The sequence below is a fragment of the Nelumbo lutea genome, chromosome 3 (assembly GCF_056320005.1).
Source record: "Nelumbo lutea isolate HS-2025 chromosome 3, American lotus-T2T, whole genome shotgun sequence".
In the NCBI taxonomy this organism is placed as follows: domain Eukaryota; kingdom Viridiplantae; phylum Streptophyta; class Magnoliopsida; order Proteales; family Nelumbonaceae; genus Nelumbo; species Nelumbo lutea.
Window position 1 is genome coordinate 116305386 of NC_142686.1, and position 27686 is coordinate 116333071.

General features: G+C 37.2%; 2 protein-coding genes and 1 long non-coding RNA gene across 5 annotated transcripts in view; 1 reads left to right on the forward strand and 2 right to left on the reverse strand.

Annotated features, from left to right (window-relative positions):
* Positions 1–11627, reverse strand: part of LOC148867894 (Peptide chain release factor 1) — a 36825-nt gene extending 25198 nt beyond the window's left edge. The window contains exons 1-3 of one of the 2 annotated variants that reach the window (XM_088977024.1): positions 11281–11627; positions 9414–9514; positions 8844–8942 (exon numbers count right to left, since the gene is read on the reverse strand). In XM_088977024.1, the coding sequence (XP_088833150.1) occupies positions 8844–8942; positions 9414–9514; positions 11281–11443 (363 nt within the window). In that variant the 5' untranslated portion in view covers positions 11444–11627. Of the gene's footprint in view, positions 1–8843; positions 8947–9413; positions 9515–11280 lie in introns of both variants that reach the window. The other variant, XM_088977025.1, reaches the window with a different exon arrangement.
* Positions 11628–14143: 2516 nt separating this feature from the next.
* LOC148867895 (uncharacterized) lies at positions 14144–17312 on the forward strand. The gene is made up of 2 exons (XR_016109176.1): positions 14144–15165; positions 17153–17312. It is a non-coding gene; the product is annotated as an uncharacterized LOC148867895 (long non-coding RNA).
* A 2148-nt stretch (positions 17313–19460) lies between these two features.
* Positions 19461–27686, reverse strand: part of LOC148867896 (putative hexosyltransferase MUCI70) — a 36070-nt gene continuing 27844 nt past the window's right edge. Inside the window, exons 1-8 of one of the 2 annotated variants that reach the window (XM_088979742.1) lie at positions 26879–27003; positions 26284–26437; positions 26004–26183; positions 23690–23761; positions 23403–23602; positions 21722–22137; positions 20952–21136; positions 19461–20066 (exon numbers count right to left, since the gene is read on the reverse strand). In XM_088979742.1, coding sequence (XP_088835868.1) covers positions 19693–20066; positions 20952–21136; positions 21722–22137; positions 23403–23602; positions 23690–23761; positions 26004–26183; positions 26284–26362 — 1506 coding nt within the window. In that variant the 5' untranslated portion in view covers positions 26363–26437; positions 26879–27003 and the 3' untranslated portion in view covers positions 19461–19692. Of the gene's footprint in view, positions 20067–20951; positions 21137–21721; positions 22138–23402; positions 23603–23689; positions 23762–26003; positions 26184–26283; positions 26438–26878; positions 27004–27686 lie in introns of those variants that run through there. The other variant, XM_088979741.1, reaches the window with a different exon arrangement.

The window sequence follows — 27686 nt, forward strand, 5'->3', positions numbered from 1 at the left end:
ATCCCATCCATTCTCTGACCTCCCATGAATGCTTCCCACCACCTCATGCCACAATCTCTCTCTTTCCAATGGCCATCGCCACAACCATTTCCCTAACAGAGCTTGATTTTTTCTAGTTACCCTCCCAAGTCCCAACCCCCCCCTCTTTACTTCTGCACACAATTTCCCAATTAACCAAGTGATCCTTTTTTTCTTGTCCCGGCTCCCATAAGAAATCTCTCATCAACTTCTCCAGTTTCCTAGCTTCCCTAACTAGTATCCTAAAAACAGACAAAAAATAGGTAGGTAAGTTAGCCAAGGTAGCTCTTATTAGGGTAATTCTCCCTCCTAAAGAGACATAATTCCTCTTCCATGAGGCTAATCTCTTCTCAAACTTTTCTATCACCAGGGTCCAAAATCTACTCTCCCTAGGATTTGCCCCTAAAGGAAACCCTAAATATGACATAGGCCAAGCAGAGGTGGAACACTCAAGACACTCCGCAATAGCCTTGACCTCCCCTACCTCCAAATTTGAACTCGTTATGCAGCTCTTTTCCAAATTTATTCTCAAATTAGAAATACTTTCAAAACCTTTGATTACCTCCTTTAGGTTTGCTACCTTTTCGCAAAAACATCCTTCACAAAAGATCATTAGGTCATCTGCAAACTGAAGGTGGGTGACGGGGGCTTGGTGTCTCCCTATTCTCCAACCCCTAATGGCATTCTTCACTATCAGCCTTAGTAATGATCCTACTAATCACATCAGCTACCAAAGTAAAAAGGAAGGGTGAGAGTGGATCCCTTTGCCTAACACCCCTGCAAGCTGGAAAAAAGTCCCTCACCATACCATTTACCAGAATAGAGTAGTGACAAGTACTGATACACCCAAAAATCCAACCACACCACTTGTCCCCAAATCCACAGCTTCACATAACCTCTAATAGAAACTTCCAGTCCACCAAATCATAGGCCTTTTCAAGATCCAATTTACAAATGAGACCTCTCTTACCAGACCTTTTCATTTCCTCCACACATTCATTCGCAATTAAGATCTGATTTGTTATTTGTCGCCCTTGAATGAAAGCCCCCTGGGTTTCACTAATGATAGAAGGGAGGACTGTTTTGATCCTCAACGAGAGCACTTTAGCCAGAATTTTATAGATGCTTGTCATCAGACTAATAGGCCTATAATCTTTTGGGTGGTTGGCATCATTCTTCTTAGGTATAAAGGCCAAAAAGGTGGCATTAATTCCAGGGCTTATAATGTGATTGTCTGCAAATTCCTTAAAGACTTCAACTAAATCCTCTTTCAACACCTCCCAATACTCTTGATAAAAACCCATTGTAAAACCATCTGGACCTGGACCTTGGATCTATCCATTAGAAATATAGCTTTCTTAATCTCTTCTTCCTCGAAATCCCTTTCCAGCCACCTTGCCACCCCGTCATCAATTCTTGGTCATTCCACCCCTTCCACGACTGCTCTCTCACTCAAAGGTCTTCTATAAATCGATTTGAAGTGGTCCACAAATTTTTTGGCTATGTCAACTTGGTTGGTAATCACCTCCTCTCATATCTCTAGCTTGGTCACAAGATTCTTTCTTTGTCTCCCATTTGCCAAATCATGGAAAAATCTAGTGTTCCCATCGCCTTCCTTAATCCACTTGTGTCTAGCTTTTTGTCTCTAACTGATTTCTTCCCTCAGTAACACCTCTTCCAAATCCTTTTTCAATTGTCTCCTTAACACTCTGTCCTCTTCGGTCAACCCATTTTGAGATTCCTTTACATCCAAGTTTTCTATTCGAGAGATTAGGCACAATTTTTGCTCCTCAATTCTACCAAAATGATCTCTATTCCACTCTTTTATTTTGGCTCTCAACCTTTTTAATTTCTTATGAAACTTGATCCCCTTCCATCTTACCCCCCTCTCCTCCTCACCCCACCATTCCTTTACTTTTTTCACAAAATCTGGATGGGTAAGCCACATATTTTCGAATCTAAAAGGTTTGGGTCCTATAGAAAAAAACTTAGTACCTATATGGAGAGGACAGTGATCGGAGGTGACCCTAGGTAACGCTCTAGCAACCAAGTTTTCCAAACTATTCTCCCAGGCAAGGTTAAATAAGAACCTGTCCAACTTGGAACACAAAGGGGTTTCCTGAAGGTTGGACCATGTGTAACTGGCTTGCAGCAGATGTATTTCCTTCAGTTCACATTCTTCAATAAAACCATTAAATTTCCTCATGCTTGTTGTAATTACCTGTTGGGGATCATTGGTTTCATCAAAGAATCTAATGACATTAAAATCCCCGCCCAGGCACCAAGGGCCATCCCATAGCCCCTTGATTGCATATAGTTCCTCCCACATCTCATTCCTCCCTCTATAGGAATTAGGGCCATAAACATTGGTTAAGACCCATACACACCCATTCTCTACATTCTTACACTTAATGGAAACTGAGAATCTGCCTATCAGTTCTTCCACCACATCCTCCCTCCACAGTGTTACGATCCACCCCCCCCCCCGAGGCTCCCCAAGAAGGAAACGAGCTCCAACTTAAACCTCTAGACCTCCAAAAACTCATCACCCATCTCCCATCTAATTCCATCATTTTGGATTCTTGTAACAACACAATATCAGGTTTTTCCCTTCGGAGTAGGTCTTTGATCACCCTTCTCTTTCTTGCACTCCCTAACCCTCTTACATTCGAGCTAATAATTTTCACCAAAACAAAATAGCCAATAAAAAAACCATGAAAAGGCCATAATCTCCTCATTTTAGGCCCTTCCTCGTATCCCCTCTACCACTGAATTCTAAATCCCCCTCAATGTCTAAGATTAGCCTTTCCACTTTAGATCTTTTTTTCTTCTTTGTTCCTTTCCCCCCCCCCTCCTAATACAATAATCATCCTTTTTCTTTTCTCCATCCTTTCCAGCCAATGTCTAAGGAAGAATTTTACCCTGCTCACACTTATTTTGGCTACAACATCTCTCTAAGAATCCTTCCTTTTTTTTAGTTCCTCCACCATTGTATAGATCAATTCACAAATTTTGTCCGCCTCCCCCTTACTACTTCCTTCCATCACCCTCTCTCCTCCTTCCACTATCACCCGCTCTCTTGCATCAGAACCTCCTGGATGGGAAGTTGGAATATCTGTTACAGGCATAGCAGACAAGTCAGTACCTAAAAAAGAATTGACACCCATACCTGGTAGGACGAGGGTAGGACTAGAATCACTGGAATTGAGTTGCTGACAGGCGACAAACGGTTTTAAGGCCTTTCCCCTTTTTGGACAAAGTTGTGAAGTAGACATAGTGAAAGAATCACTTCCTGACGACCTACCCACTTGGAAAACCTTTCTTTGTGTTTCCGACACTGAAATACCCACATCCATCCTCACAGCCGATTCTTGTCCCTCTCCACCAACATCCTGTAATTCATTAGACTCAGGGTCAGCTCCCTCGACGAAGGGAAGAGGAGTTTTCACAGCTTTAGGACCATTTTCTTCACCATTTCTAGTCTTCCCGCCACCTGCCTCTTCAATCTCTTCCTCTAAAAACAACAGCTCTGTATGCAAGCTTTCTATTTCAAGTAAATCATTGTTGCTTTTTGGAGACAGACTTCCCAAACTTAAAGTAAACAACAGCTCTGTGTTTCCGACACTGGAATCGTCACTGCTGTTTTGTTCACTCAACCAATCTTCAAACCATGTTCTGTTCAAATCACTAGGCTACAGGTATCTCGGGTTGCACCTATCTGGTGAGAGACGGTTCGCCAGGTTGGGTGGGACCCACTATAGAGAGCCTCGAGACTGAGAGTCTTGAGATTTTGCGCCTAACCTGTTCGATCAAAAGGAGGGATTCAGGGTATAAGAAGTTAGACGCTTAATCCCGTCTATCAGCTCATCCCTCCTCCCAGTCACGTGCTTACTTAAAGGGTCCCTTGGCTCGTCTGTCTTGTAATGGGCCTTGGGCTCAAAACTTGTAATATAAGAACCCAGCTTTAAAGCATTTACTTGAGTTGCCTTCTCCGGCCCACCAGAAAAGGGATCCACTCGACTGGGCCCATTTTCTAAGTCTTTTCCTCCCACATGACCTCTTAACAAATCATGCCCCCTGTTTTAATGGTCGAACCAGCATCCCTCCCTGTCTGAGGTTGCTGGTTCAGCCCTCTCCCTTTAGACACTAGTAAATTTTTGTCTATTTCCCCTGACACCACCTGCGCAAAAGATCTACCATTTGTCATAGCCTTTTCTTGCTTTCTACAGGTTTGACCTTCCATCTGCCCCAAAGCTTTTTGGCTTCCCAGAATTTGTTGGCCCTTTTTAGTGAAACATTCCTTCCGATTTGAATTAACCAATCTCACAAGTCCACGTAATGCTTCTTCTTCCTCCTCTCCTACCATACGAGCCTCCTTCCACAACCCTGCTTCAATGGAGGATGCTAGCCACACAAACAAACTCCCCTCTATTCGTACCTCTACCTTTCGTGGAATGTCTTCTGGCTTCACACCACTTAGCATGATTGCTACTGAATAAAGATCGCCCCAGAAAGCTCCTTACAAGATTCCTCCACACAATACTGCTATAGACTTTGCTACTTCTTGTTTCCATAGATGAAACGACAAGCCTATTACACGCACCACCACACCATCTTTGACAAATAAATCCTTGGAGTTGGATGTTGGATTCCATTTAAAGACTGTTAATGATCCGAAATCAACCTGAACATTGATAGTTGATATTTCCAATTCATTCTCTATTGGATCTAGGAGGGCTTTACAGTTATCGAAGGGGGTTACTATGAAGACACTCTTCAGCTTCAACCTGGTTGCCAGTAAGTCAGCTACCCTCCTCCAATCATTAACCTTTTCCTTGGCTTGTATCACAAACTTACTATCCCACTCTTCTCTCTCTAGACCTCCCACCATTCTACACTGGCCTTTTGTTTTTGCCATGATCATTGGCCCTTGTTCTACCCTGTTGTTGTTGAGATATGCCTTCTCCTCCCTTATGGAGGCTTTTTTATCATTTGCTACTCTTTGAGCTAAGAACTCTTTGAACAACCAATCAACTTCCCCCCATCCTTGGTTCTGTTTTCCTGCTGGTAGACACACCAGTTGCCTTCGTCCCTTGCCAAAAAATTCAGCCAAAGCTATGAAGAAGCCTTTTCTATTCCTCTTACATTCAACAACATATCTTCCCCCTTCTAATGTACTAAAATCCTGCCAGTTTATCTGCTTATCTTTTGAACAGGCTCCAGCTATGAACTCTCTTAGTCACTCGATCACTTCTAATCCTTCCAACAATATTGTACCCTTTTTCGCTTCCCTTACCTTCAGGCTTACCTTCCCCTTGATTCTCATCTCTTCGAACAGGAAATTTTTTGCTTCTATCTTCAAGGATCTCCTCCACTGACCTGCCTGCACGAACTCCATTTTTTCCTTCTAATGCTATAGGTTGGTTGCTCTCTTTTCTTTCAAACTTCTCTTCTTCTCTTCTTCTCCTTTTCTCTTCCTTCTCTCTTCAAGAAACTACATCACTTATGTCTAGGATTTTGCCTCTAATTAATCTCCTCTTTATGCAGAATATCTTCCGGTCGTTTCCTCAATGACCACTTTCCAGCTTTATCTCTTTCCTCAAGAATACCCTAACCCTCTTTTAAGTTCAAATCAGCGATTTGATTAACCACTCGGTGTTTTAAAAGAGCAAGGGGCAATTTGCACCCAAGGCAAGGTGCACGCCTTTTTTAAAAGTGCAAGGGGCAATTTGCACCCAAGGCAAGGTGCACGCCTTTTTGAAAAAAGGCACAAAAATACAAAAAAAAAATCTAAAAAATCAAAAAATGCAAAAAAATAGTATACATAATATTGATAAAAAATATAAACTTAAGTTTTAAAATAAATGTTTTAAAAACTTACTATCTAAAATTAAAATGCATAAACATAACATGTAAAGCGTATTCAAATGAAAATTTAAAAATAAAATCAAACCTATATAAAGCATTTCCAAGCACATAAAACACACAATCTCTTTTTTTCCTCAATTGCATTACTTCAAGTAGCTAATGTGATGTAAAACATATTGCATTCTTGATTCTACGCACCGCCTTACCACACCCCTCGAGGAAAGCCCAAACAAGTCCATGTTAGGATCTTAAATTCTTAATTCTAACATTAAAATAATGATTTTATAACTTCAATTGCCTTTTAAGAAGATATTTTATTGGGATGAATGAATGAACAACATTAGCAAATAAGGGGTTCAAAAAAAGCAAAAAGGCGTAAAATTTTAAAAAGGTGCATGTCTAGGCTGATGAGCAAGGCACATCACCAGGCGTGCGCCTTTCGAAAGGGTTGCGGCCAGTGTGCCAAGGTGCGCCTCAGCACGCCTTTTAAATCACTATAAACCACTTCTTGCTTTCTTATTTCTAACCTCCCAAACTATTAAATGTTCCAATCTTTGATTTTTGCCTTTAACAATTGTAACTTCCTAGGTAACTCCATCCGTTCCACTTAGCTCTAGGTCTGCTTTCCTCCAATTTTGCCTCAAGTATCGAAGTGAGACAATGTAGTTGTTCTTTATTTTTAGTCACAGACACAAACTATCAATCCAATGTGGCATATTATATGGACACTAAGGCGGATTCTTTTGAGGTTCTTAAGTTACAGGCAAAATCATACCTCAAAAGAAATTATTGTGAAAATAGTGGTTGCATTTATGTACTAGCAACACTTTATTCTACTCAGTGGCATATTATTGCGTTTAATAGACTTATATTTCCAAGGTGTTGGCTAGCATCACTTTAGCAAAGTGGTTCCTGTTTATGGTTCCTTTCCAGCCTCAGTGAGGGCTTTGCAAGCTGGCTAGCAGGTTCAAGGGATGTCTAGGAGAGATAAAGCATGCTAGGAAGTTGTGCCTTTAGTAGTTCTATGGGCCATATGGATTGAAAGGAACAGCAGAATATTTGAATAGAAGGCCAATCCGAAGGTGGTATGACATGATAAGAAGCTAGTTGTATACTCTTCGTTGCTTTAGAGGAGATTATCTTTCTTCCCCTTTTTTGAAAAGAGACTTTTTTGGGGGTCCTTAAATGGCTGTGTAAATTTACAGAATCTCTTACACTTGTACACCTTGTTTTGTTTTACTACAATGCATTCTACCTTTTTCAAAAAAAAAAAAAAAAAAAAAGATATCCTACCAAAAAGAAAATGGATTTGTCCAGAGTTATATACAGTTCCACCTCAATCATACTCTCCATCCACAACCACCATAACCACTGCTACTTTTTTTTATCAATAACAAGTAACTTTCATTAAACATTAAGAAATTTAAGTACAAAAGGGGAGATAAACCATCTTAACTCCCCAAAAGAGGTTGGGGCCCCAAAAGAAAATCAAAATATAGAGATACAGTTGAGCCCAGAACAAAGAATCCCTAAGCACCCCGTGCTTGGCTAACCCAACTGCACATGAGTTAGCATATCTCTTCACCCAGCTGTACTTTATCCCAATGTCCTTAGCCAGCCACTTGAATGTTTTCCTTTCATTGTTGTACCTCCACATTCCAGCCTTGTCTTCTTTTTGCCAACCTACTACCACCTCCGAATCACCTTCAATTACAAAACTCCTTATGTTCATTTCTTTTGCTCTTTGGATTCCTTCCAAGGCCGCAGAAATTTCAGCCCTGAGAGAGTCATCTTCACCAAATGGGCCTGAGAAGATTGCTGAACATTCCCCTCCTCGTTCCAAAAGACTCCCCCAATACCAGATTGCCCTGACTTCATTATACTACTACCATCAAAGTTCAGTTTTATAAAGCCAGTAGGGGGAGGGATCCAAGAAGGGTTTATAGCCCTTTTAACCTGGGCAGAACTTTCTATCTCTTTCCAGTTTCCCAGAAAATCATCCTGGATAACATTTGTGAATAGATCCAAAGATTTCAGCCACTGGGCCACCCTTATGTGGATTAGCTCTACTATGTTTTCAATGCTTCTCTCTTTTTCTGAGTAGAATCTTGAATTTATTTCTTCCCACAAAGACCAACAAACAGCAGCCCTTGTGCACCTCCACATAATCCTTCCTCTTTTCAAAGGCCATCTGAAGTAAGAGGGAGAAAACAAGCAAGGGGCGGGGATTTCTTGTAAAAATTGATTTCTTGTATTTTTTTGGGTAGGGGATTTCTTGTAAAATTTAGCATCATATACCTGTAGAGAAAGAAGTAAATGCAAAAGCTTATCCTTTCCACATATATTTTATTGAAAAAGATTGTATTTATTATGTCTTCTATATGACCATTTGTTCAAGAAAGAAGACAATAAAAAGTGTTCCTCAAGATCCATAGAATATTGGCATCTCATGCATATTAACATAGTGATCATAAAGTAATGTACATGCAATATTGGTTGACAAAAAAAAATCCAAATTTTCATTTAAAGCAATAAAGCAGAAAATCCTTAAAGAGACGAATTGAAAAGCATCCCAATTTCAGTGGGTTAAATGAGCCCAACTGTTGAAGGTAACGTTTTAGCATCATGCTGAGAATATAAACATTAAAGAAAGTGCTCCCCAATAATCCACAGAATGTTGGCATCTGATACATGTCAAACACACAGTGATCATTCAGGAAAAGACCATGTAATTCTAGTTGACAAAAAAATTCCAAAATTTCAGTTAAAGCAATAAAGCAGAAAAGCTTTAAAGAAATGAATAAAAAAAATCCAATTTCAGTGGGCAAAATGGGCTCAAACGCCAAAGGTAAAGCTTCAGCATAATACTGTAAATATAAACATTAAAGAAAGTTTCACAACTTTCAGAAAGTACATACAAATAAAACATCTTCTAAGTTTTCATGCCTACTGAGTACCTTCTGTTTGGCCCTTAGTTCATTGATGAGGTCCATAGTGCTACTGAGTTTTCGAAGCTCCTTGTTGGCCTTTGAATATTCTGCGGGTGAGGCTGCTGGCTGTCTTCAGTTAATACCACAAATTTCACAGAATTGCAACACTTGGTTATTAAGTTTCAATGAATAGTTGACCAAAGGATCATAGAAAATAAGTACAAGAAACTTATGGCAGTGGCCAAACTGTTATAAAAGAAAAAGGCAAATAAAAAATAAAAGCACTCCAAAGCATTTTGTTAAGCATCTACTTACACAATGAGAGTATTCAATGACTCAACAACAAAGAGTAAACAAAAGATGAGAGAAATCACAGAAAATTTAGCAAGAATGGAAATCAATGAAAACTAACAATTTCAAGAGGCAGATAACAGAAGTATATTCATTAAGAGAATGACTGTACAGCCATGGGCAGATGAATATCGGAGTGATTGTTGCCATCACCTAAAACCTAACCAACCCTTCAATTAAATGAGTAAAATGAGATCAATAACCTCAAGATATAAAACTGAGAAATTCACCAAAAGAATATTGCACCTTGTTCATCAGACCCTGAAGGCAAGCACTTCTCTGTTCAATTGAGGACAGTCTTTGTTCCATGATCTTGATGAGGTCAGTGGACAACTGCGTACTCGGTTCTGCCAAACATTAGAGATTTTCTACATATCAAAACTAAGAAGGAACTGATATAGATAAAGTATGAAATTTGCATTACCTAAAACAATTAAATTTCTGTATGTAAATGGAGCATTATGCTTTAATTAAAATTTAAAAAAAAAATCATCTGGAAATATCTACATAATTGCTTTAAGAAACTAAAGATAAATCAATTGATCAATAAATCGTCTGTCAACTATTAGAGATTCATGATGCTGTTCCACCATTCCACTAGCATTCAAATGTTTTATTAGAGACTTAGACTTGTACCAAGTACAAACCAATTGTTTCACAGGTGTAATCAAAGACTTTTGTTGAAAATGACCAAACCATCCCGACTGAATCCTTCAAACACTGTTGCCAATTGGTCTCATCCCTTCCATGGGAATGCGTTCATTTGTAATTTACCATTCCAAGATTTCAACTAAAAGGGAACAGGGAAGGGTATAAAGTATGTATATTGATTACAGAAGTGTGATCTAAAGGCATATATACTTTAGATCTTTAGACAGAGAAAAATTGCAAACTAGGATATGAGTAGTTTAGTTGAATTTAGTTTTGCCATTCATCTATCTCAACATCAACACTCTTATCACTTTTTTTTTCATTTCTTTCAGAACATAACTACAAAAAAAGTGAAAGATAAAATGTTGCTTCTTCATTACCGAACATTTTTTTCCTTCTCTTACCAAAAGCATGGCGAAAACCAGCATTCATTAAAAGGGTAATGATCAACTCTCTCTTTCTTTGTGAGGGGATTTGGACTCCCCATAGGATCTCCACCCAAATTAAAAATAAACTGACTTGAAATGTGACTCCACTAAATGGTTCGGAACCCAACTCTATGTAAGTTGTTCCATTGTAACTTTAGAAAGGTATTGGGAACCTCAAGCCATCCCAAATGGCTTACCTAAAAACCTAGATGGGCTAGAAAGATAGCTAGGGTCGTAGGGAAGTCTAGTTTTCAAACCAATTACCCATCAATTATTAAATAAACATCAGAACAAGAAAATAGTCTAATCAAGAGGACAAAAAAAAAAAACAATGAGAAACCATAATTAACAGAAAATAGGTAAAAATATAACAAGGGGAAGGTTACTGAAAAACAAAGGGTAAATTGGGAGGACGGATTTGGGCCCGTCCCAGGAATGGCCAAGGAATGGCCAACAAATGGTAGCAGATATGCATTAATGGGAACAGAAATATGTCTACATGAGCAGATATGCAATGATGGGCAACACGAAGGGAAAAAAACAAAAAGAAAAGAGAAAACCAGGTACGCGTAAAGCTATCACCATAAAGTAAAGACCTAGGAAGCCCGTCTAATGGAAGTCGAGATATCACTTTGAGGTAATGAACATGTGACCTTGGCTTCCTCCCGATTGTTTTACATCATCCATGGTAAAATAAAACTTGGGGATGTTTGCAGTTGAGAATCAAATAAATTGCGAGATTATTACTAAACTTAAAAAGAAGAAAAGGATTGAATGCAGATGTTTCAATGTAGGGTAGGGATAAAGCAACCAGATCCCTCACAAAATCGCTCACGCTCGGTCTCAGTTAGAAATAGGGTTTCACAACGAATGATTAGTTGACCGCAGGTAGTATCACGAGGAGCAATATCGAAAATAAATCCCAATATGGCGAGGAAAAGAAAAGCAATATAGAAAATTAGAAAAATCGCTAAATGAAAGACTGATATCCGAAGCTATACGAATGAAAAGAAAAAACTGAAGAGGGGGAGTACCAGTCGAATAAGAGCGAGAAGTAGAAATGGGAGTAATCGCCATTTTAGAACGAACCAAACATCTCAAGTTCTGCATGCATGGAGCAAAGGTAGATAGAGAGTTCAATCTTCCTTTCAAGTCGTGAGACAGATTTCTCCATACAAACCATCCATGAATTCTCATTTTCTGTCTTTCACTTCTGTTCCCAGTTCCCGATTACAATTTACAAAGAGAGAGCTAGAAAACCTACTTATACTTTGCAGGTTTAAGATACGCATGGGCGCACGGAGATCTCGGGTAATAGACAGTTTAGACAGTTCGCCTGTCCTTTATGAAGCCCGACCACCTAGAAAGAGAGCTCAGTGACGATGCGTATCTCGAGTAACATACTAACATACGCATGAGCGCACGAAGAGCTCAGGCTCAGCTACAAGTCGGGCGGGGTTACGTCGGGTTGAGATCAACCCTGACCCAACCCGATCTGGGTACCTCAACCCTAATCCAAGGCCCAAGGGATTGAGTTGAGTTTGGTTTGGGCCAACTTCTCTACTACATTTGGCCAAATATTCTTATTTTCTAGAATCTAAGGGTGAGGTAAATTCAGCTTTATGATTATTATATATTTATTTGTAAAAATCATGTTATTTAAAAAAAATGTTCTATTTTCTTATTCTACTAAATATTTGATGAGTTCCATTTCAGCTCAAAAGTTAAACAAAATTAATTAAGCTTGCAAGTTAGAACTCCGGAGCTCCAATTCAAGCCTAAATTTGACATATCAAATTAGTGCAAGAGGTTGGGAGAGCGTTCCTCCCTGGCTGGACCTAAAAGTCGGGGCGGTGATTGTGACTTGTGAGAGCTTCCTCATTCTTTGTCGACAGCAAAAAACAACTGAGCAAGTAAGGGATTAAAAACATTTATGTTAATTGAAAACTATTTAAAGTATTTTGGATAAATACTGTTATATTCATGTTAATTAACAACATTTTATACAAATTGAAAATTCTTTAACTAATTTCTATAAAATTGAAAGTTATATTTAACAATTATCAAAAAGTATAAAATTTTAGTTATTGCTATTATTATAGTTAATAACCTAATACAGATGGGGGAATAAAATATTATAATGTTGGAAAATGAAATTATTAATTAATTTATATTAGAAAATAAAAGATAAATTAGTGTACTGTTGTTATTAAGTTACCTAATAAAAATAAATATTTAATAACAATTTAAAATAACTTTCAATACATCTCCATAATTACACAAACATAATAATTTATCAAAAAAAATCATAAAACTACATTTTCAGAAAATAACATTTTGGAAATTAAAAGATATAAAATTTTTGAAAGTTTATTTAAATGTATTAAATAATTATTGAAAATTATTAGAATTTTTTGGAAAATTTATTACATTTGATAGATTTTGGAAAACTATTGAAAATTATGTAATTTTCATTGTAAATTGTTGAAAATTATTAAAGATAAATGAGCATGGGAAAGGGAAAATTGCAATTTGAACCAATAATAACATAAATTAGTATAATGTTGAAAAAATGAAATTATTGATTAGTTTATATTAGAAAATATATGGTAAATTAATATAATTCTCTAAGTAAACCATTTAAAAACAAAATAAATTACTTAATAACAATTTAAAAATAAATTTTCATAAAATTACATTTTTGAAAATTAAAGACAATTTAGTTTACTTTTAGACAATTGCCATGTGGTTGATACTTAGTATATCATTTTTATCATTTTTTATCATCAAATTGAATATTGGGTTGGCGGGGGTGGATGCCTTGCCTTGAACCCGCCCAACATTGGGGACAGGGTGGCAAAATTTTGAGGATTCCCCATCACTAGTGAGGAACGGGTTCCTTGCCCTAAATTCACTTGACATTGAGGAAGAGGCATGGAAATTCAAGAGTTCTCCATCCCTAATGGGTGTGGGTGCCTTATCCTGAACTCGCCTGATACTAAGGATGGGGCAGGAATGGAGTAGAGTGTCCTGACTACGGGATGGAGATAGGAATGGGATGCCTCACTCCGTTGCCATTCCTATATAATTGTTAATTATTAGTGAAATTAATAAAAATATTAGCTTTTGTAATTATCTTTATTTACTTAAAGCCCATCAAAATTTTATTTAAAAATAATAAAAATAATAACGATTACTAAAATTATAACAAATAATTAATAAAATTAAATTTATTAACAAATGTTTATTCATATTAAATTAACAATAATTATTTTCTATAAATCAATATTAAATAAAAATACAATTATTAAAATTTTAAATATTAACAATAACTTTAAACGTTTTTAATTAATTAACATTAAATTTTTATTATTAATTTATCAATTAATTAATAATAAATAAATTTATTCAATCTTTCTGATTTTTTCCTTGCATCTCGCGGGTCCCCTAGTTTCAAAATATACTTACCTTGAACAGGCTGTGGGGAGGGTGAGAGATTCCTTTACCAATAACATAAACAAAGAATTATTATTAACAGGTGGCAATTGCTTAATAATATCTTCAGAAGGTTGTGGGGAGGGTGAGAGATTCCTTTACCACTAATGCATCGAATCCTATCTTCAGAACGTTGAAATTAAGTGATATTATAAAAAAATAATAATAGACGATGGTAAGAATACACAATCAAGTAAGGACGTTGACGCAATGACGCTGTACGTGAAGGATTATCAAATCATTTCTATCAAAAAAGAAGGATTATTAAATCATTAAATGGTTCAAAGTAACTGGACTAGCCCTCTCCCTGCTAATCCTAATTTGTTATAAAAAATAAAAAATAATAATTTAATGGAAGTGTAGTAGTGATCATTTATAAAGATAAAGTTATTATAATACAAAGGATATAAACAAAGCCGAAGATCCGGTGCATATCCCCTAGGAGTTGGAGCAGAACTGTCCGAATCATCGGAGACATGTGGGAGTATCCAGCGGAACGACCTGACCCTCAAAAACATTTACAGGAAAAAGATCGGCACAGAGATAACTTCTTTCACTGATTCACAAATCTAGACAGAAAAGCCACAACTTTAGCCATGCTCATTCTCTACATTCATAACTGTTACAGCAAAGTCCTCCCTCGCCATTAGAATAAGTCGATGAGAACGACCCATCAAGTTCTCGCTTTCTTTCTTTTCTCGCTGGCGTGAGGTAAGAAAGAGAACCTCGAGGTGGGTTCCAGTACTTGTCATGTTTTAGTCTTTTAGATCGAAGGCATGTTATATCTTTGTGGAAAATCAGAATCTGGGTCTTGGATTAGGCAAATGGAGTAGTATATGTGCTTGTTAAACTCTGAGTTTTTTATCAGAGAGAGAGAGACGAAAAGTTTATTGACTTACTCCAGTCTGGAAGTGAGGGGTGGTAGGATCTGGCAAGAAGGAAGAAAGACGAAAAAATTTTCCTTCCTCTTGTCTTCCTTACTGAAAACTGGTCCCAACTGGAGGCCTCATAATTGATCTGGAGAATCGGACAAGGTCATAAAGGAGGTTCTGCCCGTAGATGACTACTAGAATTTGAGTGTTTATTGTGACCACCATTGTACTGGGAGAACTGAACTGAAGATTCAGATTTGGTAGTGACTCTATGGATGATGTTTCGGGTGTTTTCTTTGGTTGGAGTTGGGAGGAGAATAAATTGTTTGAAGTGGCTTTGGCCATGGTAGATGAAGAGAACCCAAATCGGTGGGAAGTGGTGGCAGCCATGGTTGGAGGGAAAAGTGCAGAGGAGGTGAAGAAACACTATTTTATCCTTCTTAAGGATTTAGAGTGTATTGAATCAGGTAGATTTGATCATGGGTTTGAAGATCAGCTGTGCCTTCAGGTTGAATGCACTCAATCAATTTGTTGGACGGATGAAGACCAGAAGTATGTCTTCATCAAATCTTCTCAAGAATTTCGTATTGGTTTAATGTTCTGCATATCTCATGTTTAGATGGTTCATCTCACTGTTATTCGATGAAATTGGGTGCCTTTATAACTCGTGGTCTTCATTAGTTTAGCTTTGATTTTGCTTGCCTTTTCTTCTGGTTGTAGTTCTCTTGTGTCACCATTCGATGCTTCTCATTTCAATAGCTATTCTTTTCTATTAAAATGTATTGATAAAACAGAGATTCTGATGATATGCTATTGGAATTATGAAATCCTTTTTCTTAATTTTTTTTATCAATATCTTTTTTTTTTTCTTTCTTAATCGATTCTTTTGTTTTGTATTAATTGCTTATTCCATTGCAAAAGAATGTTTTGTCTGATGATGTTCCGATTCTGGATCCCCCCCTTCTACTGTCCTTTCATCTTCCCTTGTGTTACCTAAGTTAATATATGGATGTTTTGGAGCTCATTGGGGTATGGTTCAGTGAGTAATCCATCATGTTAAATCTGTTCCCAAGTTATATCCTGTATTCCTTTCATCCAAGTTATATGTTGTTTCCCAAATTTTCTACCGAGCAGTTTGTAGAATCAATTTGTCAAGATGCAATGTTTTGAATATATATGCGCCTTGCACCTTCCTGCATAACCATTCTTCAGAAAAAAAATATATATATTTGATATTAAGAGTTCTTTTCAATTCTTTGTAGATTGCATTTTTTTCCTCCTTTGCTTGAATCTTGAATCTTGAATTGTTTGGTACCCATCTTTGGTGGAATGCTCCAAATTATGATATTTATTTACTTCTTGTTGATGTTGTTTAGAAACAATGATACCTTTACATTAATTTATATGCCTAGTTACCATAAAGCCTAATTGCATGTAACGTTTAGCTCACTCTGTAAGTAGCTAGCTTGAAATATAAGACCATCATCTTCACAACAAGAGCAATAAACCCAATGTTGCAGTTATCTGGGGTCTTGGGAGGGTTGGATTGGATGATACAGACCCAATCCTCAGCATTTATTGCATGAAGTGGCTGCTCTCAGACTTGAACCCACATTCTTACACTCATCAGATTTTATCATTGCAGCAAGAATATGACATTCCAGCAGGATTGGAAGAGAAACTTCAGTCTATGAGGTCAAGATAGGACAAATAAATTAGTGATGAACCATACAGACTAGTTCTTTCAGTAGGAGTCTTTTAGATTTTAGGTAGAAAATGGAGAAATTGTAAAAGCTTCCTCTTCAGTCATATGTTTCTTCGATGGCTGCTTTATTGGCAATTCAGGATTTTTGGGAGTTGTGGCATGTATAGGAAAAGCAAATGGAGAGATAAGTTCACCTTGCTTGGAGTCAATAGGGGAAGTGACAGCCATCAGGGCAGAGTAGAGGAAGACCCTTCTGGACAGAATGAATAGCTAATTCAGATGGATTCTGATGTATGAAAACTCATTAGGTGATGTCCTTGCTCATGATTCATGAAGTTTTATGCAAGGAAAATTTATTTTGGAGGGATTATAAACAGAATGATTTGTAACTTGCATTTTCAGTTTCTAGTATTGCATATGGTATTTTCCCCTTTCCACTGCTTTGAGGAGGGTTTCGCTGATAAAAAGGGTCTTATGCTCTTGTTTCATATTGTTTACCCTTTATGAGTCTTCCCATTGTACCCTTCAACTACTACTATCAATTACCACAGTAACATCAAACTGTTCTTTATTTTTTTTACTGTTCTTTTTCCATTGCATTCCAATTAGAGTATACCTTCTGCCGCTTCTTCTTTGGTTTTTCTTTTATTTTTGGAGATTTCCTTGTTTTCTTTTCTATGTGGTGCAACCAAATGTTACACATCCATTTGCGTTGCTCTGTACTCATTGCAGATTGTTCATAGATTGGTTTCAAAATAGATAATGAAGCATACTCGTATTCAAAATACTCTCTCTCTCTCACAATTCTGATCCTTATATGAATTCTCCATGCAGGATGCTTTTGCAGTTGGACACAAATTGACTGATGGGGGCACAAAGCTTTTTCAAATCTATCTGGTTTCTTTATTTTTATTATTGATGGTAAGATTATGGCCATAAACATAAACCGCATCATACTGGATAATGATATAACAATTTTGTTCTTTGTTTAGTATGCGCTGAGCCCGAGGGAACCATCATTTGTTACGTAACATGAACACTTCAAATGGATGTGTGATGCCTTGTTCGTATCGGGCACCTCAATTTTTATTTTAATTGACAAATTGTCAAAAGAAAGAAACAGATATACCCAGAGATTAAGAGGGCTATTTTTTTTCCACTCTACACACACTCCTATCAGTCAGTATAAGGGAGCATAAGGGGCATTTGGTAATCTTTTTCTCTAATAAGCACTTAAATAAGCATTTGTGCTTTTATAAAGGTACTTTTATGAAAACAGTTTTATAAAAAATACTTTTACGAAGTACTTTTGTGAAAACATTTTTACGAAAGTATTTTAATAAAAGCACTTTTATGAAAGTACTTTTTAAAGCATTTTTATAGAAATACTTTTATAAAATTACTTTTATGAAAGTATTTTTATAAAAGTACTTTTTATAAAATTCAACTAGGGATAATTTTATAAGTGGTATTTTAAAATTCAACTAGGGATAATTTGGAAGAAAAAATTGAATGAATAGGTGCTTGATGTATAAGCACTTGAAAAAAACTGAAAATTTGGATTAAAAAAGTAAGCCCTTATTTTTAAAATAAACACTTTTTTTTGGATTTATTTCCCAAACACTAATAAGTGCTTGATGGCAAGGTCCTGGCCCAAATAAACACTTATTTCCAATAAGTACTTATTTTTAAGCATTCACAAACATGGCGTAAGATGTTTATCTTTTTATCCCTCACCCATTTTTAAGCTATCGGAGGTGATGCTTTTATTACTCTTCTCATATCATATCCATTTCAATTCATTGTAATATTCTTGCAAAGTTTTACTTCTGGAGCATTAAGCATTTAGATCAGATTCACAGATTAAAAAACCCCACCAGAAAATCTCAGATTCACAGATTAAACAACCCCACCAGAAAATCTCATTCACAGATTTTGGGTATAGTGATTCATTTGGAGGTTGAAAAGAGCAACCTTGCTTGTAGCCCAATTCCATTCATGACACTGGCACTAAAGTTGTAAAATTTTTGGGAGGTTGAGAAAATGCCCAATAAATTGGGGGGGGGGGGTAGGAGGATGGGAAGATTGTAGTGGAATGGAGAAATGAAGATATGCCTAATTGTAAGCCGATATGAGCCGATAAGTATGGATACTTTGAACCTTGCTCTTGTCTCTAATTTTTGGGACAGGCCTATGCTATGCTAATTTCTTCCTATATTTCCAAGAAAAAAAAAGCAATCTGGCTTTTTAAAATGAACCCCACATAGATAGTCTATAAACTATGTTTGGTGAAAAATTGTGCACATATCAGCTATTAGTCGATCATTTTGTCTCTTTGAATAGCTTATTGAAAGTTAGCCTTTAGACTTAGATGAGTAGTCAACTCAACCCTCGCAAACAGGCTCTTAAATTCCTACATCACCTCTGCAAAATCTCATGTTAAAATTATAATTATGCCATCGTTGTGAATGTTCAGAATTAACTCTGTTGTTTTCTCCTCAAATTGAGCATGGCCTTCATTGTTCACTCAATGAAGTGAGCAATGAAACCCATTTCAGTAAAGTCGATCACCTTTTTGTTTTTTGGGGATAGAGGTAAGATCTGTTAGCTACAATACACTGCAGCCCCACATTAGGAACATACCCCATATTTGTATGGGAGATGCTCTCAATATTCGGCTTAAGTGCGGATAGCATTCTTGTCTTGGGGGTAGAAGATCCGGACACAGTGAGATTTGATATTGGCATCACCCTAGTTCATAAAGTCTCGAGTAAATACTCGCCCAGAGAGCTAATATTCTAGCCTTCTAGGTATATTATATAGCAACCGGATATCGAATTGGATGATGCCAGATTGATACACCACTGAGATGTCTGTACCTGACTTGGGAGAATCCCGCTTTCACTTTGTTGCTTTAATACTTCTTAATTTCAAACACTTGAAAATTTGTAATCCCAAGTCCTTTCTTAAACATCCTGACATTTTCAAAACCCTTCTTGATGATGATCCTGTGACTTTTTGTATTAAGAAAAATCTAAGATGCCGGAAAGACATGATACCAGAAAGCCTTTGACAATCAAACCTTTGTGTGAATTTTGATGAAACCTACCTGATTGGTTACCACTTTTATGATGCCACTTGATTGGTTGAGCCACTGCAATAATCTTTGTTTAAACCAAAATATTATGACAGACATTTCAATAATACCATAGCACAAAATGGACCGAAAAAAAAAAACCCACCGTTAACAGTGGTCAAGGTCCAGGTGTTGTCGTTTCCCTCATTTTGATTTTTGAGTATTCTAACCTTTCTTCCCACTGATGATAAATAAACAAAGATGAAACCTTAATCAGTGGGAAAAAAACTGAGAAAAATTAGCCCGCTTTTGATGTTCTTGCAACGGGTGGGAGGTCAACTGAGTTAAGGTCCCCAGTATAAGGAGTCCACAGACCTAAGCCCCCCCTGCTTTCTTTCAACCCACTACCACTCCCCTTAAACTCATCCAAGGATTTTACCCATTCTACAACAGAAGAATGCTCCCGAGTATGTGGGTGCAACACAAACAACGAGTTGTACTCACAGTTGGGAAACATATAGAAATTGAACGAACTCCCTAACCTGTACACAACATAACCAAAGCTCAGCTGGTCTCTTGGTGTGAAGAGGTTGACCTCATTGAACCACAGGCAGCTAAACAAGTTTTTGATAGCAGTATGTTCCCGTATTATAATGGCTCCCTCAGGCACACCTGCATTTCATCACTTGCTATCATTAACATGAAATACAAAGAAATATGCCTTAAATATAAGAGCTAAGATTTCCTTTTCCTTCTTTTTGGGGTTGTCCCTGTGTGTATTTCTCTGTACATGATTCTTTTTTCTTTTCCTTTTACTGAAATCGAGTTTAAAACAGAGTTAGCAAGCCACAACCAACAAATAGACTTTTACTAGAAGAGCCCTGTGCCGTGCACCGGCTGGTGTTAAAAGATGACCATGTTCATTTAAAAAAAAAAAAGATGACCATGTTTTATTTTTGTTTTTAAACAAAAACTACAAAATTCTAAGGGGGGTATGGAAGCAAAAGACAGTAGGCTGACATAGACAACTGCATTTTAGAATATGGTAATAGATATGTTCAGGGTCCTCAGACCAGAAGGAGAATATAATGTATGGAATGGTCATAAACCAATAGAACATTTCCTTTTGGCCCTAAGTATCTCCCTAATGGAAGCCACTTTTCAACATGTCCCACATACCAAGCTTTTAATTTAAGCAACATTCTTCTCTGCAATAATGACAACACCAGAGGTTTTATCCTCAAGAATTTTAAATTTCGTCACGTATCAGGGCATATCAGCCAATACATATTGTATCGGGGTCCTCCAATACGCCCCTACACAAGGTGTTTTGGGGTCCCACCTAATTCAGGGGGTAGATGGGCCTTAACTGACCCCCTTGAACAAGTTCCGAAGGAAAAAAAAAAAAAAAAGAGCGAACCAAGATACAGCCCAATATGCCCCTACCAGCGTATCGGGCTGTATCAATATTTTGAACCTTGTTTATCCTATCTTACAAGAGGACAAAAAGAAATTGCAGTAGAGAAACATAATCTGTTTGGAAGTTGCTTTTCTTACCACTGACTGTCCTTTTGTTTGGACTCCATGGTTCCATTCCCTCATAGCGGTATATTTTCATGTGGAGGTCAATAAGAGGACGGGCGTAACGCTTCCTCCGTTTGATAGCATCGGCCTCCTCATATATACTATGATGGTGTTTGTGGCGAGCAATGGCAAATGTGTGCTTTCCACGCCATAGATATCTGCAAATTACAAGATAATGCTGTTTAATGCGTTTCTCTCAATAAGCTTTTCAGAATGAATGGTGCACACTACCAGATATCTTATCCTAAAGACCTCCTTAAGCCAAAAATCAATCGGGAGAAGTACACTGCAGCCCAATGCAGAATTCTGAAATTACAGGCCCCCATAGTCTACTGGTAACCCCCCCTATAAACTGCATCCTGCCTGTGGATTTGGCATCAATTCGCAGTCAGGATTCATACCCCCTGTACGGTGGGACTAAGAATTCTGAGCTGGGCTGATCAGTTATTCTCCCAAATCAATCTGGTGAAATATTCCTATCAAAAACTCAGTCAATGTATTCTTTGAAAATATTGTGGGTCTCGTGGCAAAAAAACTCAAGATTGATGGTCAACACTGCAGAAAGTTTTTCCCCTAGAAAATCTCCTACTCGATATCCCATATTAATCACTTTTATGGTCTCACATCAAGCAATGCATTGATTTTATTTTGTGTATCTCAGTATAGAAAAGGGGAGAGAGAGTGCAACTTGGCCAATAAGACTCAAAATAAGCAACATCCACACCCAAATCAATAGGGCCCACCTTTCTAGCATAAGAAAAGGATCAACCATCAGCTCCATTTTTCCATCAATCCAGATACTGTATTGTGCTTGAGGGAACAGCCGATGGGTTAGTATCTTAGGAACTTTCCCATTTCTTCGGGGCTCATCATAGGGTGGATGGTGTAGTGGCACAAGGCGCCAAATACCAACCCACTTCCCCCCGTGATGATCCTCTCTAATTGTGACATTTTTCTTAATGAAGTTGAAAGACTTCTCATCAACAACCATAAGAAAGCAGAAGAGGTTTTGGGATCGATGGCTTATATTTGAAGGCTGGTGGGGCGTGTCATATCCATCAAAAATGCCTGATGCAACAACAAACCTACATTTCTTGACATACTCAACTTCTACAGGATCCATCTCTGCACCTCCATTGTGCATAAAGCCACAGTGCACCTGAAGGCCACAACACAAGAACAACAAGCAGAACCAATCCAGGTTAATGCAAAAATCACGATCAGAAAAAAAAATGATGACTTAAAAATAATGAATAGAAATATTAGACCACTCTAGTTATTCCGCTAATCTGGAACATTCTTTGCTACTAGTATCTGAGTTGTTCTAAAATGGATGGTAGTTTCATTCACTTGTTCAAGAAAGAATCAAATCAAACTCTAGAACTGCATTCTGTAAATCCTTTTAAAGGGATTGGAGGCCAAAACTTTGAGTTATGCTGCACTGTAGCTTTTCATAGTGTTGATAGCTTTTCCAGTCAGTAAAATATGTTGAGAAATAGTGGGTAAGATGTTTATGATTGCTTTCCAAGGACTCCTATAGGTGAGATTCCTAGAAGTTCCAGAATCGCACCCATTAGAGTACAGCCATGCATGCTTTTTAATTACCAAATACTAGAAAATTTTGTTCTCAATGGGAAACCTCCATAACCACTTTAAAGTATAGAGAAGAGAGGAGAAAGAGAAGAGAGAGCAGTAGAACACAAGGGTTGAAAGGAGGGACAGAATCTTAATGTTCTGCCACTTCTATTTAGTATTTATAGGTTATGCTCATTACATGGAAATGACAGATCTGCCCTTAGTATTTACATAACAAATAGAACAAAATAAAACTGAAATAACCAACTGACCACCAGCTAACCCTAGGATGACTAGAACACATTCTACCCTACGAACACAGTGGGACCATAGTTGCGGGGCCCACATCAGTGTTCTCTACAAGGGTCAACCTACCTCCAATGGAGATGTCTTCCAACTCACCAGTTATTTATTTATTTTTTATTTTTTTGTAAACCTTTCAATGATCTCTTCCAAGAGATCAGCTCTTGAGAAGAGCCTCTTAGGGGTAATCCTATATATTTAATAGGCCAATTCTTAATGTTACACCCTAGTAAAGTGGCATACTCTTCCAACTCTACCTGACATTAAATCACATTTAGAGCAATTAATCCTCAGCCTTAACTCTCTCTCAACAATATCTAGGATTCCCTTCACAACTGTGAAATCCTAAGAGCCTCTAAACTCTCCCATAATGATGGTGTCATATGCAGATGCAAATGAGAGACCACCTTCCCTTCTCTACCCACTCTCAGCCCCCTGTCAATAAGCATTCTTGCTAATTTAGTAGTAAATCATGTGAATGACAAGCACAAGAAGAAAATTTATAAGCAAACAAAGCATAGTTTATGCATTAAGAGTTTAGCTTACCTTCATGGTCGAATTCAGCTTAAAACTTTGTTCTTTTTGTGACCAGCTTTGATGCCCTCCAAATAGTGGGAGTGACTGAGAATCATTATTTACAGACTCATCCTCTAAAACATAGGATAAATGTTGGACAATGTTGTCAGATATTCTTTTCTTTGGGATAACTATTGCATCAGGATCATCTTGAAGGGGAATTGGACAACCTGAAATTAACACAAAGAACATTAGATGATTATAATTTTACAGATAATAACTTCAAGACAAGAGAAAAGAAATGCATATAATCTTACGGTATTGTGGTTTTGGTAGAAGCCCCATAGTGTCCAACATCATAAATACCTTACTTTCTTTGTTACAAATAGCTGCAAATTAAAAAAAAAAAAAAAGTAGGCCCATGTCAACCTACTGAATCCAGGAAAACAACATTCAGATAAATCAGTCACTAATATCATTTAGTGAAACCAGGTATAAGTGACCAAGTAAATTTGTTGACCAGGCCTAACTGATTGCAATACTTGATTGTAAGTTGCTTGATATTTGAAAGAACTGGACACCATGTGACCAAATTGGATTCTTATTGGATCTTTTTTTTTATATCATAGGTAAGCCAACCTATACAGCCTGTGGTAATTTTTGTGTACGGATGTAATTCATATCTTACAGATGACAAATTACAAATAAACATAGCTACAAAAATGGACTTTCATTTGGTCTTACACGCCTAGTGCCTGCCCACCATTCCTACCTCCCCTACCAAAGAATCAGCTAATTCACCAAATCACTAGAGTGAAGAATAAATAACAATTATATGACACTTGGATATGGAGATAAGGGTGTGAGAAGACAGCATTCTGCAGGAAAGTAATTCAGGAAAAAATAATTATAAAAAAAAGTAATTCAGGAAAAAATCAGGGTCAATTTAAAGATGAAATTCATGGCTCTTATGGGATCAGCTGATGGAAGGGTATATCCAAACTGAAGCAGACATTTTGGAATACCATCATTCTCAAGCCAGGTGTTGGTTGACCAGATTGCTATTTGGTGAGACCCCTGGTTGCAGATTCAGATCCTAAAGGAAAGTTTTCCTCCTTATACTTGCTGGAAATAAACAAAGAAGCTTCTATAAGAGATTACTTAATCTGATAAGCATACTGCAGCAGGCCAGAACTGATCCCTCAAAGGAGGATTGCATGTGGTGGATCCTAGAAAGTTCGGGTAGTTTCTCGATCAGATCATTCTATCATTCTCTTGCCACCTCTGGCTGAATCCGTGTCATGGGCTTGGATGTGGAAAGCAAAATAGCCATTGAAAGTGAGATTCTTTTATGGACTGCAATCCTTAACAGAATATCCGCCACAGATCATCTTGTTTCCAGGGGACTGGCCATAGCCAACCAGTGTGTGCTATGTCAAGCTGAAGGTGAAGATGCAGACATGCAGTACATCTTTGGTTTAGTGCCCATTTTCCTACCGCAGCTGGTGTCATTTCTTGCAGCTATTCAAATTAGCCCTGGTCTTGCCAGTTGAACTGCCTTGTTAATTGCAGCTGGCCTATGAAGGCTTTTAGAAACTTAACAAGAGAGGTAAGAGTTCATGGAAGATTCTACCAGGGGCACAAAGCTGGTCCATTTGGTTGGAGTGGAACAGCAGGGTTTTTAATCAAGTGGGCCTAGGTCCTGAGCAGCTAATTGGGAAGATAAGATTCAAACTTCAAAGGCAGTTGATTGATTGGGCAAGTGCACAAAAGGAATTTAAAGGCATAAGGGAGGTTATGACCCAATGGGAAAGTATTCTTTTTGTGGATTTTGTAAATGAATGAATAGCGAAAACAGGAAGGACAGTCATTATACTCTTGTAGAAGTGTATAGGCCTATATATCCTCATACTTATTTGTATCTTTTGTGGAATTCTCACCCTCCTAAGTAATACAATGCATCATTAGTAATGGAAAATCAAACTTTTTGACCAAGGATCATAGGTTGAATCTCCTAAAGGAAATTAGGAATAATCAATGCTTTTAATACAATTATACAATGACAAGTTTAATACAGAATCATAACAAAAGGGAAAAAAGACATCTATGGGAAAATAAGTATAAGCAATGCTAAATCCATGTCTGGGCATGATAAATAGAGCCCTGTGGATGATAACTAAAACCTCTAAGAAAAGGGTGGAGCTATTCCTTAAATATCTACCATGGATATAGTAACAGCTGTAGTCAGAGCGCAAGCACCAATAAGAATGAGACAATATAGCAAAGATGTCTAATCATGGGGAAAAATAAATGTTAGTTGATTATTCTTGGTGAAACCAGGATAAATCAGTCATATTTCTACCTGGTCTCTGCTTATTGTTAAAACTATAGCTCATGTTGCAGAGGAGGTGGATATTTACTTTAAGACTAATGAACTTTGTTGCCTATACTATGGGTTGTTACAATTTATGATTGCCCTCATCTAGCTTTTACTTTTATCATGTCCACGGACTGGAGTTCATCTCTACAATGCCAAGAATTTATACAAAAGTAAATTGTAACAAGCATAACTGTAAATATACATTCAAAACTTCAAAATAATCAGCATGAAAAACTTGATTTCTGTTTTACCTGACAAAAAAGTTGTGGAAGATTGGCAAGACCAAATGTGAAAAAATAATGCTGTCAGGATGAGAAACATCCACGATATACCAACTACAAGAGCCAAACGTATGAAACCCCTCTTCCAGACAATCTTCATTGCATGATCTTGTGACATCCTCCCAGGAAAATAAAAACTGCCATCAACATCTATATTCAAAATCCATAAAAGAGTTAGCTTACATATTGATTCGTTACAACAAAAGAAAGTCACTACAGACCCCAAAACCTACAAATAAGACATTCTTACCTTTAAAAAGACTTCGATTGTTCCAGTCTCCTCTGCGATTTGCCCGTAAAGAGACAGAACATTGGGCTTCACTATCCATAATTATATCTTTTATTGAACTTCAACATTCATAGTTACTTCTTTAGCCATATCATATTTCCAGCAAAAATGAATTCTACAATCAAAATGAAAACATTCAATGGAAAGATATTAGGTAACTGAACCCATATGGTTTAGATATTTTCCAGAAAATTTTACAAAAAAAGAAAGCTGTTTTTCCAGGAATGGTGTTAAGTTTTTTTTTTTTTTTTTCTCTTGGAAGAGGGAAAAGAACGAAAAAAGGAAGATCGATAAAATAATTTCATCTATAGGTGGTTAAGCATTGTTCTATCATATGAATAGCAACAGCATATTACAGAACACAAAGCTTTTAATGAACTCACAAGAAAATATTGGTTCATATAGCAGTTTTTTTTGGAAAAATGAACACTATATTGTATTAAACTTTTAAAAATAGTTCCATGCATATCATTCTGATTTTTTAGGGAATTGGAATTGCCTGGAATTTCCCTCCTTACATACTTTATAAGTGTAAGAGCATGGATAAGCAAATTACCACAGACCGCAGCTAGTAGACATGCGAAACAGGTTAAACAGGCAGTTTAAAGGTGCAAAACAGGACCAGTAATCCTCAGTAGTCTTCAGTAGTTTCCAACAGAAACAGAATCTTTAACTCAAGTATGTGCGCGGATTGGGAATGACACATGTCTTAGTACCACAACCCTGTGTGGGATTCAATAAGAATCTCCTATATTAAAGCAGGTTGATGTGGCATTAGCCTAAGTGGTTTAGAACATTCCTGAAGCATGCTTTCTATGTGATATGAGGACCCTTCACAGTCAACAACCTCACTCAACTTTCAGGCAGGTATCAGCCAGTCTGCCCTGATGTTCTTCCAATAAACTAAGCAATGGACCAGTCCAGTCTTTCTTATATTTACATAATGTACACTCATTGATCAAAACATTTAAGTAAACTATAATTATTTTTTTATCAATAAATAAACTATAATTATGATCAAGATATATCTTCTGCCATGTGAATTTTTTGTTAGCTTCCTATATACGAGATTCACCATATGTTGGGTGTCCAACAAAACTACCAGAAAAACTATCTTCCTCTTTACACCAACCCTCCACCCCCCCCCCCCAAAAAAAAAAACAATCCTCCTTGCTTCCTCAAGACCTGCCAGAGAGCTTTCATTCTGCATCAAGAGCCTTGCAAGGGAACCCTGCTGCTGCTAACACTCTGCAATCATTTACTGTTAGCACATAACCGAACATTGCTTCGCTTGTATCAGGCATATAAGAACCACCAATATATAAGCATATTTCATTGCACTCAGTTACTTCATGAGACAACTG